The sequence below is a fragment of the Pristis pectinata genome, chromosome 12 (assembly GCF_009764475.1).
Source record: "Pristis pectinata isolate sPriPec2 chromosome 12, sPriPec2.1.pri, whole genome shotgun sequence".
NCBI classification, from domain to species: domain Eukaryota; kingdom Metazoa; phylum Chordata; class Chondrichthyes; order Rhinopristiformes; family Pristidae; genus Pristis; species Pristis pectinata.
The window spans coordinates 22,915,778-22,931,252 of NC_067416.1; the positions used below are offsets into that span (position 1 = coordinate 22,915,778).

The 15,475-nt window shown below is 39.5% G+C and overlaps 1 protein-coding gene across 7 annotated transcripts in view; it reads right to left on the minus strand.

Moving 5' to 3' along the window:
• c12h10orf90 (chromosome 12 C10orf90 homolog) overlaps window positions 1-15,475 on the minus strand; it is a 139,664-nt gene that overhangs the window by 26,352 nt on the left and 97,837 nt on the right. For 5 of the 7 annotated variants that reach the window (XM_052027885.1, XM_052027886.1, XM_052027883.1 and 2 more), the window contains one exon: window positions 11,058-11,263. In XM_052027885.1, coding sequence (XP_051883845.1) covers window positions 11,058-11,263 — 206 coding nt within the window. Of the gene's footprint in view, window positions 1-4,148; window positions 4,268-4,521; window positions 5,015-11,057; window positions 11,264-15,475 lie in introns of those variants that run through there. The other 2 variants (XR_007957309.1, XM_052027888.1) reach the window with 2 other exon arrangements.

The following is a 15,475-nucleotide window of genomic DNA, read 5'->3' on the forward strand; positions in this document are numbered from 1 at the left end:
AGGAATCCACTCCAAATAATGAAGAAAAGGTGAAAGGCAGAACCATTTGTACTGCAATATTATTAAGTATTCAAACTCTCAGCTAGATTTTTTTAAAGCGGGATTACTTCATATGTAACACCATCTGCATATGCCTCAGTGTGAAATCTGATAGCCTAATCATTTCAGAACCAGAAAATTAAGAGACCATGGAAAAATCAACGATCTGAACTAATTATGAAAATTAATAAAGAAAATTAGAAATCAAATTTAACTTGCAGGATGCTCCAAAAAGGATCAGAAAAACAAAAGAAACAAAGGACTGCAGATGCTGGAATCTAGATGAAAAACATGATGATGCTGGAGGAGCTCAGCAGGCCAGGCAGCATCTGTGGAGAAAAGCAGGCGATCAACGTTTCCGGTCAGGACCCTTCTTCAGGACTGAAAATAGCAAAAGGGGAAGCCAAATATATTGGAGGGAAAAGCAGAGCAGTGATAGGTGGACAAAGGAGGGGAGGCAGGGTGGTGGTAGGTAGATGCAGGTAAGAGATAGTGATAGACAGGTGCAGGGGAGGAGGGGAGAGCAGATCCACCAGGGGATGGGTCAAAGGTAAGAAGAGAGAGGGAAAAAGGAGGCTAGGAAAGGAAAAAAGAGAAGAAGCATGGTGAGGAGGGAGGTGTTTGTGGGGAAGGGGTGTGGGGATTACCTAAAGTGAGAGAATTCAATATTCATGCTGTTGGGCTGCAAGATTCCAAGATGGAAAATGAGGTGCTGTTCCTCCAGTTTGTGCTTGGAAATTTCCTGGCAGTGGAGGAGGTCAAGGACTGTCATATCAATGGAGTGGAGGGGGCCGAGGACTGGGCCAAGAAAAACAAACACTTTTTGAATATTTAATGATAGTTATCTAATATTTAACTGCTGATCCTCACCTCCATAGAGGAATCCTGAGCCACTGATCTTTGCTATTTGACTGCTGGCCCCTGACTAGACCACCACTACCTCCAGTATCTGATAGACACCCCTGCAACCCCTGCTTAGTCTACCACCTCTACCCAACATTGAATTGGAATGCTTGATTAGGCCACCATCACCCACAGATGATTGCTGCCAGTCTTTAAAGATCCTTAACAGCCAAACCCTTTCCTAACCGCCTTCTGCTCCTCAACTTAGCTGTCCAGTTTCTGAAAATCTCCTCACTCCCAGACTCCTCTAACTCATGACCCCATGAAACCCATCCAACCCTATGTTCCACTGTGGTGAGCATCAAGCAAAAGCCTTTGCTCCTGTAAGACTAATTTGGAACTATACAGGACCTGGACCCAACTTAGAAATGTTATTTGAGGGATAAATGTTGCCCAGGTCTCAAGGGATACCTTAAAGAAATAGCACCAAAATGGCCACAGAAGAGAGCAGAAGGGATCTTAATTTAAAGTTTCAAATCAAATTGGACACTTCTGATAGTGCAGGAGACTTTCATGTACACTAGAGTGTCAGGGTAGATTTTTCTGCTTTTGTTTCTGGAGGAGAATTCAACCAGGAGTTTTTGATTTAAACAAGAGTGGTACTAAATGAGCCTCAGGTAATGCATTAAACTGAGGCCTTCTCTCCCTTCTTAAATGGATGTAAAATATCCCACAGGACTTTTCAATAAAGAGTTGGGGAGAGCTTCTGTTGACCTGGCTAAGGCTACCAGAATGAATATCTGGAACTTTTACATCACTATTATTTGTGAAACCTTGCTGAAGACTAATTGGCTGCTGTGTTTCTATATTAAGCAATAGTGGCTTTACATTAAAAGCACTTTGTTGGTTGTAAAGTGCACTTAGACTCCGTGAAACATTTTGTATTAATGCGATTTCTTTTATGTTCTCTCTTTCCTTCACTTTAGATTTACCTATAATTAAATATTCTGCAGGTAAAGAAGGAAACTGTTGAGGCTGTGTCAACAGCATGCTTGAATCATACCATACTTTCTTTTATCCATACATGGCATGCAGACTGGCTTGGAACTGAATGACTTCCAAGGCCATTTCAGATGACAGTTATGAATCAACAATTTGATAGTTTCATGGCCATTGTTACATGTGTGTTTTTTTCCAAATTCCAATTGATTTAATTATTTACATTTAAATTCACCCAGTGGTGTGGTGTGAACTCATGTCTTTGGATCAGTAATTAAGATCTCCAAATTATTAATCCAGTAAATATACCACCAAATTATTGTTTACCTACAGATATAGCCCAAGAATGTCTTGGGATGATGAGTGAGCAGATTGTTCCACTCCCTGAGCCAACTATTGCTCACTGCCTTTCTTGATACAAGAGCCAACATAGTGGCTCTACTCAGTTTGAAAACATAAAGATCTTCCTTGATTTTATTATCTGCACTGTTCAAAAACAAAGAGTAACCATTTCTAGAAGTGTAAATTCCACATACAATAATCGCAGAATTCCAACAGCCTATATGCAATATTTTTTCCAGATCACAAATAATGGTTTATGGGATTGCATCTGTACTGATGTAAATATACATATTCATTACTAAATATTTGTACTGCCTGTGTTGGTAACCAATTTTTTTTATTTAAAGAAAATAACACAATGCACTGAATACTGAACAAACTGCTTAAAGAGTAATAGATTTCTCCACACCACTTCCCAGAAACTGATTTTTTAACCAAAACCATGTCACTTCTGTGCAAATTAGAGGCTTGATACTCCTTCACATATAAAGAAGGAAATAAATCAACGAAAGAGTCATACTAGGCTGCTTTCATGTCTCTTGGAGACCAGTTTTAAAGTTGCCATGCAACCCATTAGCTACATGTCATGCATGCCGATGGAGACCAAAAAAGGAAAAGGAGTAAAAAGCACCTTTTCAGAAAAGCCAACTAATAGAATAGCTTAAATTGATGCCCGGTAGTGTACACAAATTTGCAATTTCATCAAGAAAAATCATAGCCCTGATCTGATTTATGTAAAAGCTGAATCAATATGATTCAAATGTATTCATCAACAACAGCTATTTCATTGATTTATTTAATTTCATTACCTCATTCTGTCTTCTCTACCAACGCATATTGTTGCGGAAATGTGGTTTTAGTTATCTTACGTGATCTGCATCTACAAGATGTGAAGAAATTGATACTTTACCAAGTTCAATTTCTTCTTGACTCTCTGAAATTCACTTTAGTGACTAAAAAGCAATATTATTTGCTGTGCTGATACATTTCAATTGTATTCATCAACAATGCACATTTCATTCACCTATTTAATTTCGTTACCTTCCTCCAGACTCTCTCGTAATATATATTGCTGCAAAATGTGGGTTTTGATATCTTATGTGATCTGCATCCACAAGGTGTGAAGTAATTGAGAACACACACATTTCAATTTCTTCTTCATTCTCTAAAATTCATAGATCGGTGTGAAGTTTGATCAAATGATTCTTTAGTGGCTAAAAAGCAATATTATTTGCTGTGCTGAAATGTGAACTCCATCACTAAGTAATACAGCACTAAGAACTACCAATGAAGCAGGTAAACATTTCATATTTTCATATTTTTGAATATTTTTCATTATTAATGGAAAGAAAGGTTAAAGAGAAATTATCTGATTAAATTTTTGGAACTAATTCTCTTGCTATATTTTGCTCAACTATTGTCTGCAGGTTCCGTCAAATTACTGTTATATATTTTTTAAGTTTGCTTTATTGATGTTCATTGGTCAGATTTTGCTGACCCAGTCCCCACCAGCCCTCACCTCATCCACCCACCTGGAATCGCCATCCAGGGCCTCCTACGCCCAGACTTGCCTTTGCAGTGTTCTGGTCTGAGCAGCAACTTGGCTTCCAGCAGACTAGGGAGGAGGCCTTGGCCCTGAAACCCAACTGAATACCTCTGACAGTGGCAATGAGGTAAGCTGGGAGAGGACCTATGCCAGTTGCAAAAGCTGTAATTGATTATGAGTGTTTTTTTTTAATGTCTCTGATATTCATAGGTGTTTAAAAGCATGAATCTTTTGAAATGAAAATGGCTAAAACATTTAAAAAATAAAAATAAAGTTAACTAAAACAGCTAAAACGTAAAGTTAAAACATGAAAGTACTGCAGTGTCCAGTTATTCTGTGCAAACACAGAGGTCCATGTCTCACTGACAGGATTGATTACCTCTCAATGCTTTGTAGTAGTTCCCAGTTGGAGCCTCAAATCCAAATGGCCCGGAGGAATGTCACCAAAACTGGGGTCTGCTGCTATTCTCAAGTGGAGTCCAGGTCTGGCTTTTGAATCTGTCAAAAGGACTTGGGATTTTGCATTCGTACAGAATTACTGATTTACTCAAGTTTAAATGACTAATCAGCAGCATTTCAGATCAAAGCAACCAACAGGATGTGGTTTGTTTTGAGTAATCAAAATTTTACTTCATTTTTCAAGGAAAAACAAATTGCAAAGAGTAATACTTCTTTGGCATATTTATTTACAATTATGTTTAAGTAATATAATAGATAAAATGGATTTAGTTGGCCTTTGCTAGTGTGACAAGGGTCTAGTTTTGGCTGAGTCGTCAAGAAGCCAACCAGCAGAATTAACCCTTTATTTGCCATGGTGAAGGAAGACGAGTTTGAAGTCCAATTACCTCAGCTGTTTGTGTACATGTTTTAGCAGCTGATAAAACAATGAAAGTGCCCAAGGTATTCCAATAAAGCATGAAAAGTAGGAAGAAAAATTATTAAAACTGCTTTAAAATATGCTATAGTGCAATTTTAAACAAAGACTGATCCCAGTTTTGGCAGTGAGCATTGATGTGAATTTAAAGCACCCTTGCTGGTCCAGAAGTCAGGACTTTCATCTGTCACTTAAATCCCATTTCAGGTGGAACGTCACCAAGAAGCTGCAGAACATCAGGGATTCCAGAGACTGCTACCAAGAGTCAACAAGGGTTTGCTCTGGAGGGATTTTGCAATCAAGGAGGATGTATTTCTGCAGCAGGCAGTTCTCTTGTATATCCCAAAAGAGCACTTCTGCTCCTTCAGGGCCTATGAGGAAAGCAGAAAGAAAAATAACCTTTTGTGCTGCTCGATAGCTTGCCATTAAGTCAAAATGATATTTGGGTTCTAATGATATTCCTGAGACCCGACATGTATATGTTAGAAGGATCCCCATTGGTTTTGTGTAGGTGGCCTTGATGGCTTCAAGGCAAACTACGCAGTTTGCAGGATGGGGGAGGTGAAATGATTCCCTAGATCCTGCCTTACTAAAAATTCCTTCAAGGATATCGAGCAGAGTTTGCGGAGAGAAATAAAAGCGAGACTGTTGGAGTCTAACAGCAACTAATGGAGTGTAGACATGCAAGCATCTCTTCATTGACTCATTACTCCTCACATGGTTTGTTCTTGCAGTCTTCCATTAAAATCTGCAGAAATCAGTGAACTTACAAAAACTAAAACTATTTAGAAACAATCACCTTGCTATAATCAAAGAAACCCTAAAAATATTAAATTTTCTTGCATGAGATGTAACCTCCCTAGTTCTATAAGCATGAATTATCATTCCTTCAGATACCATTGGTAGTATCTACAGGAGGCGCTGCCTCAAGAAGGCAGCATCCATCATCAAAGATCCCCACCATCCGGGCCATGCCATCTTCTCTCAGCTACCATTGGTCAAGAGTAGAGAAGCCTGAAGTCCCACACCACCAGGTTCAAGAACAGCTGCTGTAGTTCCCTTCAACCATTCGGTTCCTGAATCAACCAGCACAACCCTAATCACTACAGTTGAGCAACACTGACCACTTTGCACTTAAATGGACCTTTTTTTTGAATTATGTTCCTTCTTGTAAAAATTGTGTATACTTTATGTTTAATTTATGTTTTTCTTGAGAATGCTGCTTATATAATGCTATGTGCTGTTGTAAGTAAATTTTTCATTGCATCTGTACATACATGTACTCGTGCATATGACAATAAACTTGACTTTGACTTGGAAATGTTTCAAAATTTCAATGTGTTTAACTTACTGACATTTTATTTATAGTTTTGTTAATCACTTGTACCTAAAGCTTATGTTCCAATTGTCATTTCAACTTTAAAAAGTTGACAACATTGCACCTTTTAGTATTTTGTTTGTTGTCTTTGTGAATTCTTCAGTGTGAATGAGCGGTCAGCCTGCTTGAGAACACTACTGTTGGTGGGTACTAGAAACCCCTGGAACTGATGAGTTTAGCCACATGGCAAGTACCAATACTTCACCACTGACCACAAAATCAGAACGATCATCAACAGACACTCAAATTATAAGAAAATAAGGGGCTCTGTTATCACACCTAAGTGAAATGATTAGGAGCCTGGACAGAAGTTGGATGCCAGGGGATAAATATAAGGATTGGAATGCCATTTACATAGAAATAGGAAGTAAATACTACAGAACAATTGAGGAGGAGCACACAAGTGCAACTGGTCAAGTATTATTGTAAGTCTGAGTTTCCTTTCATAACAGGTGCAGAAAATGCATCTGAGAGAAGTGTTATTGTGCAAGAGGTGAAGGAAATTCTGACTGAGGCCATGAAAATATCATGGAATGTGATATGTTCTATTAGAAAGATCACTGAGAATTCTCTGGTAGTTAGGAAATGATATTGAAGGAGAATCCAGAGGCTGGTCACACTCAAACAGATGAACAATTTGAATTGCACAGTCAGAGTGGGGAAACTCAATTCAACTTCTGGCCATTTAAGTTGCCCAAGATTTGGGCAACATAAGAGCCACAGGGCTCATTCCTACCTGATAGAGGAGATTGCATAAGCCAAAGGTTCCTTGAAGACAATGTCCTTATCATTTTGCCAAGAGATCAATTGAAAATGTCAATCCAGAACTATTCTCAACATAAGTTCATTGGGTGATGTCCCAGCTCAGAAGCCAGGTGCCAGTTCCTTTGTTCACAATATATACTGCAACTTTCCATATGGAAGAGGTGATCTTTCCATATAGAGAGGTGATCATGTTTAACGAATCTTGTAGAGTTTTTCGAGGAGGTTACCAAGAAAGTAGATGAAGGAAAGGCTGTGGATGTTGTCTACACGGACTTTAGTAAGGCTTTTGACAGGGTCCCACATGGGAGGTTAGTTCAGAAGGTTCAGACACTAGGTATCCATGGAAAGGTTGTAAACTGGATTGAAATTGGCTGTGTGGGAGAAGACAGAGAGTGGTAGTGGATGATTGTTTCTCAGACTGGAGGCCTGTGACTAGTGGTGTGCCTCAGAGATCTGTGCTGGGGCCATTGTTGTTTGTTGTCTATATCAATGATCTAGATGATAATGTGGTAAATTGGATCAGCAAGTTTGCTGACGATATTAAGATTGGAGGCGTAGTGGACAGCGAGGAAGGATTTCAAAGCTTACAGAGGGATCTGAACCAACCGGAAGAATGGGCCAGAAAATGGCAGATGGAATTTAATGCAGACAAGTGTGAGGTGTTGCATTTTGGAAGGACAAATCAAGGTAGTACATACACAGTAAATGGTAGGGCACTGAGGAGTGCAGAGGAACAAAGCGATCTGGGAGTTCAGATATATAATTCCTTGAAAGTCACATCGCAGGTAGACGGGGTTGTAAAGAAGGCTTTTGGCATCCTGGCATTCTTAAATCAAAGTATTGAGTATAGGAGTCGTGACATTATGGGTGAGGTTGTATAAGACATTGGTGAGGCCAAATTTGGAGTATTGTGCGCAGTTCTGGTCACCTAACTATAGGAAGGATATTAGTAAGATTGAAAGAGCGCAGAGGAGATTTACTAGAATGTTGCTGGGTCTTCAGGAGTTGAGTTACAGGGAAAGATTTAACAGGTTAGGACTTTATTCCTTGGAGCGCAGAAGAATGAGGGGAGATTTGATAGAGGTTAACAAAATTATGAAGGGTATAGACAGAGTTAATGTGAGTAGGCTCCTTCCATCTAGATTAGGAGAGATAAGTACGAGAGGACATGGTTTTAGGGTGAAAGGGGAAAAGTTTAGGGGGGACATTAGGGGAAACTTCTTCACTCAAAGAGTGGTGTGATTATGGAACGGGCTGTCATCTGATGTAGTAAATGCCGGCTCACTCTTGAGTTTTAAGAATAAATTGGATAGATACATGGACGGGAGAGGTCTGGAGGGTTATGGACTGGATGCAGGTAAATGGGACTAGCGGAATACCGTTTCGGCACAGACTAGAAGGTCTGAATGGCCTGTTTTCTGTGCTGTAGTGTTCTATGGTTCTATGTGAATTATTTTGCTGTTCCTTTAACTATAAATCCACCCACCATTAGCATCCTTCCACTGATAACCATCCCAATGACCTCTTGTTCAACCAGCACTAACTTATCCACTGCTGAACAAATTGGCACATCCTCCTCCAGATATATCAAAGCCAAGTCTTCAATAATGTGAATTACAGCAGCAGGCAGGCATCTCCCAGGGACAGGGCTGATATCTCAGGATCTAGCTCAAATAATAACACAAATCTCCAACATGTTTGGTAAATGCCAAGAAGCAGAATAATCTGCCAAGCTTGCAGTCAAGAGATAAAGAAACAACAAATAACAACGGCACAGAGCAGAAGAAGACCATGTCAACTTCTGCCCAGGTCATAAAGAGTAGCCTCATGATGACGCAGTAAGGAACATGCACCTCGGTGAATTACACTCATTTGGTCCCAATCAGCAAGGCCAGACACAGAAATGTCACTGTCACTTTTATGCAATACATTTTTGCCTCTGGCTTGAAGTCAGCATGATTAGTGGCCCAAGGAGCAAAATATAACTGGTCACAGGTGGTTTGGCATGGTGGTTGGGTGTGACGTCACCAATCACTTGTGAATGACTGATCCACACCAGAATACATGCAACTTTAACACAAAGCAATGTCCATGTCTGTGGGTCCATATTTGAAGAAGCAGGGATTCCATGGTAAGACAGACCATTAACTCTCCTCTAGAAAAGCTCTGCCATTAATGAAAAATCTTTCAGTACGATGCAGCCTTTCAGAATGACCAAAGGAGGTGTTAGTGTGATTGATACCTACTGCCTGAACTTACAACATTATCTTCCTGCTGAACAGGAACTTGTGCACATCCGGTAATGGGGGCTGAGTGGTGATGCTAAGTGGAGGGAGGAAAGGAAATTTTCTCTTTCCTGCAAATAAACTTTGTGACGAAGTTTTCCCTGCAGATTTGGAAAATTGAGCATGGCATTATGACAGGCCATGGCCGTGGTGACTGAGGTTATTGTGGCTGTGCATCACTTGGGGTACAAACTGTATACTGGGGGGAGGGGATTATGGATAGGTAGACAACAGCCTGGCTGGGGGTGGGGGGCGGGGGTGGCGGGGCGGGAGACATGTAGGGAGTAGGGGAGTAGTACGTTATTGGATCATGTGGGCCCAAGTATTCTAATTACCTTGCAGATTCTCCCAATGTGGCCCTGCATTTTTAAGACCATGTTGTCCCAGGGTGCTTGACAATTGGTGCCCCAGGGCAACGTGGTTCAAGTAGCCCCTGCATTGCTCCAAAGAGAATATTACCTGTGGAATAACATCATTCTATGCAGCCCTGATGTGTTTTAGTCTGGATTAACTTGATTAATTGCATAGGAATAAAAAAACAGAGGCAAGTGATCCAATGTCCAGGCACATATCATTTAAAAATAGCCCATGACTACCATTATTATATCTACCACACATTATCACCAAAATAACTCAAAAAATACATTCTGACACATAAACTCTGCAGCTTGTGTACGAACTCCCATTTATCTAACTTTCCTATGCATGCTGACCCATGTATGTTCTCAGTTGAACAAAATGTTTTATGTAATATTATTGAGTAATCTCTTCCAACCCTAAGAACTTCTGAGGTATTTGTGTTCCTTCAATTTTGCTTTCTTGATCCTGTATTGTCCAAGCATTGGTCATCTGTTCAAGTTGGATGTAGGACTAAATATTGTTTATTAATGATGATGTAAGGTGTCTTGTGATGTTTTACTCTTGTTCATGTTGCGTGAGAATTCCGAGGTCCAGGGTCTATTTTATGCATGCGTAAACTGATACTGAGAGGCACCAATGACTACAGCCAAATTATCCTCAAAATATTATTAATTTTGTTTCATGAACTTAGGCATACTGGGAAATTGCTTTACATATCACAGCAACATACCAGAACCAGTGAAAAGAAGAGACCCATTCATCTAAGTTATCATCAAACTCAGCTCGTAGAAATGTACTGAGCCAATAAACAACCCAAAGGGTAAAATCAAAAATGTTTTGCTTGCTGTACTTCTCCAACAATCTTCGTCCCTTCTTTCTCTCAGTTGCTGTCAACACAGCATCAGGTATCCTATGGTACCTCACATCAAGGCAGCTTAACAGGGAGTGTTGGCAGGTGATTTCACTGTGGTGGCTGGGAGTATGTGGGAAGGGTGGGGTGAGTGGAGAACATCACAGGATAACCTACTGCTTTCCACTCAGGTCCACAGCTACTTGGATCACTGGATAGCAGTCACCAGCAATAATCTTGGCCACTTATCTAAAGAGACAAAGCCAATTGTAGTCTGTCAGCAACCTGTTTCCCTATGTGAGATCAAGTGACTGAACACAGACTGAAGAAGATACCTGGGATTTTAATGTCTCAACAGCTCATTTAACAAACTCATCCCACAGTGCATTTAGAGAAAAAAATATTGTATTAGGTGCATTGGTCTGAAATAATTGTAAGAATAGAATAAATATCAACTTAATTGTGTAAAACCCATCTGGTGAAAAGTATTTACTGGTCCAATAGTGTAATTTCCTGAAAGGCAGACAAGAGGGCTCCCAAACAATTGTGTTTTGTTTATAGCAGGGGGAATAATTGAACAATAAAATAATTCATTTAGCTTATTTTCTTTAACTAGACAAATTACTTCTAATATTTACGACAAACTTCAATTGTCCTTACTTATTCAATAGTTCATGTCCAAGAATTGTGTATCAACTTCACACACAACACATCTGTGATAGGAACTTCTCTTATTGCTATATCCAATTATATTTACAAGGTTTGAAGCATCTTACCTGCAGTGTGAGTACTTCTGACAAAGTTTTCTTATGCTCAGCAGTGAGCTCTGACTGGTTGGTCTCAGCATCTTCCCCTTGAATTTCAGTGGAAGACCCTGTAAATGTTGTCGTAATGCTGAGGGTGGATTTCTCTCGGTTTTGTTTCAAAGTGTGATTCCTCTTTTCCATTAAATCAACATGACTGTTGGAAAATTTCGTATCAGCTGTGAAGAAAATCTCACATTAATTCATGCAAGTACTGTCATGTTAAGTCAATATATGGAGAACATAAAACAGTTTGAAATACAGCATTCTTGAAATATGCTGTCAAAGAATGTACTTAGTCACAGAAAGGAAAATTCAACCCCCTTTTAAAAAAATATATTTTAGTAGCTTACTTAGAAATGGGATCATTTTCCTCACAATTTATATGATGAGTTGACATTCAAAAATTAACCAGAAGAACATTTAACGTATTACCAGATGCTTGCTGATTCCAGTACATGCTGACTTCCTCATCCAACAATCTCTCAGAGAACCCTGGTGGTGCTGTTGGGGGAGAGGGTGGTGAATGTGGAGGGGCAAATTTACCAAACGTTTGACAGAGCTCTGTTGCCTAGGCAGGATTGGTGGTTTTAGTCAGGGAACAAAAGAAATTGAAACTCTGCTCGGAAATCAGCCTGATTGAGAGGCTTGGCTTCCAGTCAATGGGAAGGGCCCAGAAGCAGGTTGCTGAAGCAGAGAACCTTCAGCATTCAGAGCTGCAATCCCTAATCCCAGGAGCAGGAATGCCCACTCGACTGGTGCCAAAAAGTCAAGTGAAAGAAAAGTTAAATTTAATAGAGAAGAATGGATTCCTAGTGAAAACAATTCATGAATGGGCAATAACCATCTAAGCATGAGGTATGACCATGGTCGATTGTGTAACAGAGTTTCCAAGTATTATTTTCCTGAATCCTCAAGGATACAAAACACAGCCATCTAATTAGTCTTTAGTTTCCTTAGCCAGTTGTTGCCTAGCAATGTTGATAGTAATTTGCAGTTTGCAATTTGCAATTAGCTACAACCATTGGCAATTCTAATCATTGGCCATTAAAGCAGATAAGACACTTTATTTAATCTTGTACTTGTAGTACTTTGAGCAAAAAAATTGCAGATGCTGGAAATCTAACACAAAAACAGAAAACATTGGAACCACTCAGCAGATCAAGTAGCATCAGTGGGAAGACAATCAAAAGCACGTTTCAAGTCAAGGACCTTTCATTAGAACTCGAAAATGGAAGATAAGTTGAACAAAGTGGAAGAATGGGGTAAACAGAGGAATTGTCTGTGATAGGGTACAGACCAAGTTGTCAGAGCAACAGAGAAACTGGGAATTAGAGACCAAAGAGGGAAAAAACCACAAATTGCAACAGAAAGATAGAGCCATATCTGTGGAGAGAAAAAGAAAAAAAACCTGAAATTGTTAAATTCAATATTGTCTCAAGGCCTGCAGTGTGCCCAGACAAAAGGTGAAGTGCTGTTCCCCAAGCTTAGGAGGTTGAAGACAAAGAGGTCAGAGTGCGAGTGGGGTGGAGAACTAAAGTGACAGGAGACTACAAATACAGCGTCGCCCTTGCAGACTGAACAGAGGTGTTCTGCAAAGCAGTCACCCAATCCGCATTTGGTTTCTCCAATATGTGGGAAAGCACATTGTGAGCACCAAATGCTATACACTAATTTGGAAGAAGTGCCAGTGAAGTTCTGCATCACCTAGAAAGGCTGTATGGATCCTTACATGATGGGAAGGGAAGAGGTAAAAGGACAAGTGTTGCATCCCCTGTAGTTGCAGAGGAAAGTGCCATGAGTAGCAGAATGGTTGGTGGAGGTGGTGGAAATGGAAGAGTGGACCATGGAATTGCAAAGGGAATGAACCATATTTCTAATAAAACAGAAACAGACCAGATTCAAAGGGCCAAATGGCCTGCTCCTACTTCTTGTTCCGAGTGTGGAAGTAGAGGAGGTGTAATTGAGAGACCTGTCAACTTTATCTTCAGTAGTTCTTTAAAGTATAACTTGAGATGACATGTACTTTTTGTCAAAGGGAGATAGCTGAATTTTCTGCTACAAGTATCACTACCGATGGTAGAATCCCCTGCTGTGTCTTCATTCTTCTCTCCTACATTACTTTTCCTCCTCCATCCCACACATTCACCAAAATCGCAATGACCAAATTAATCCCTATTGCACAGTATATTTGTTCTTTGTTTCTCCTGCTCTTTGTTCTTTGTTTCTCCTGCTCTTTGATTCCTTGAATCAAAGTTGTAACTTCCTACAATTTTCAGATGGCTGTGAATTGAAACAATCCTCCAATTTCTTCATTGCTTCAGGAAACAAAACATCTTTGGCTTTCTTTGAGACTACTAGATTAGTTAGCATGTGATAGGTCTAAGAGCATATCTCCATTAATAGAATAGACTTTTTTTGTCCTTTCTAGCATTTTAAATATGATCGTCTACCTGTAACATATCATTTACTTAAAAGAATACTTCTATTCTCTGCCCAAATGCTGTGGAACATTCAAATGTTCAATTGCACACTACTATACATCCGAGAATCATAGTGTTATACAGCAGAGAAACCGGCCCCTTGGCCCAACAAGCTGACCATCAACCACCCATTTACAGGAATCCTTCACAAAACTAAATTTTTTAATCTTGTCTGCACACGTGTCATCATTTATCCTTTTCAACCTTACAGTGATGCTGCTGCAATCAAGACTTCTTTGCACTGTGTTCAGATTTCTTGTGTTTTTTTTATTATCAGCAATCCTTAACAACCAAGGTCTTTTTAATGCTGTTACTGAGCACAAGACACAAGTTTCCAGACTCACTGTGCACCAGCAATTGTTGAAACTTTGACATCTCAGCCATTATCTCTTCTGCATCTGTGGATTTTGCAACTTCTGTGGCCTGGGATGTCAATCATTGACCTTTTGGAGATTCAAAGCATGACATTTTTTCCTCTGGCCCTGGGCATTGGGTTTTCCTCTTTATTATTGTCACATGTACCGAGATATAGTGAAAATCTTAGTTTTGCAAGTCATCCATACAGATCATTTCAAAACATAAGTGCATTGAGGTAGTACAAGGGAAAAGCAATAACAGAATTTAGCTTATAATGTTACAGTTACAGCTACAGGGGAGGTGCAGGTACACAATAAGGTGCCAAGCTATGATGAGATAGATTTCCTTAAGTCTGGTGGTGTGTGTTTTCAAGCTTTTGTATCTTCTGCCTGATAGAAGAGGTGAGAAGAAAGAATGTTTGGGATGAGAGGGGCCTTTGATTATGCTGGCTGGCAGTGAGAGTAAAACACATAGATATCACAGATGTGCTAGTAATTTGTTCATTAATGGCAATTCCAACTGCTTCCTTGCATATTTGGAATATTCTTTTCAATAATGAAGTTGAAATCAAGAAATCACACTGACTGGCACCAAGCATGATATGGTAACACAAAGTATGAGCTGAAAACCACCCACAGACAAACTGTAGTTACCTCTGGGTTTCCAGCATACCACGAGACCCTAATACCCTAACCACATCCCTTCCCCAATCCATACACGTTCAACCCCAATCAGAGCATAGTGGGGGACATTAAAATCTAGGCTACTGTGTCGCATTTTGGAGGTAACAAGTTAGATTCCAAAATGCTGAATTCTTGATGTTAACCAGATTGCTGTGAGTTGATGCTTGGAGGCCCAAGGAGAGGAAAAATTAATGAGAGACTCATCATGTGTACAGGTTCTGCACTGGGACTGAAATGAAAGCTATATAAATGTTAAAATCTGTCCGTAATCACCCTAGCATATAAAGACACATACGTATAGGTATGCATATATTCAAATGAGGAAGGTTTGACCACACTGTAGGGCAAAGCAAAGAACAATGTAACAGTACAACATATTGTACCAGTTTTTTTAAACATCTTTTTTCATGCATTAAGGGTTAATGTTCTCAGATTTTATATCCAGTCATAAAAATTTGACTCCGTCATTAATTGCATCTTGCATCTGGAAGTGATGACTGGCCGGTGTTTATTATTAAGAATTAATTGATCGAACATATGTGAACCCTAATATTCTGACAACATATGGTCACATATTTTTCTGCAATTATTAAAAAGGTTCAATGAAAAGTCAGTGATATCATCATAAACAAATGAAATATATCTCATAGTTTGCTCTCTGCAAATCACTGAATTTTTCAAATCTATCATTGAACACTGAACCGCTGTGCTGAACTGTGATGATATATTTCAACATTTCTTTTCAGTGTTTTCAGTTGTCCTTTAAAGGCCTTTCAAATTTTAATGTGTTACATTAGCATTTGAATGCACAGCATGCTTGTTTAGCATTCCTCTGCTTGCTGTTTTAATGGAGGCACTGACCCATTTC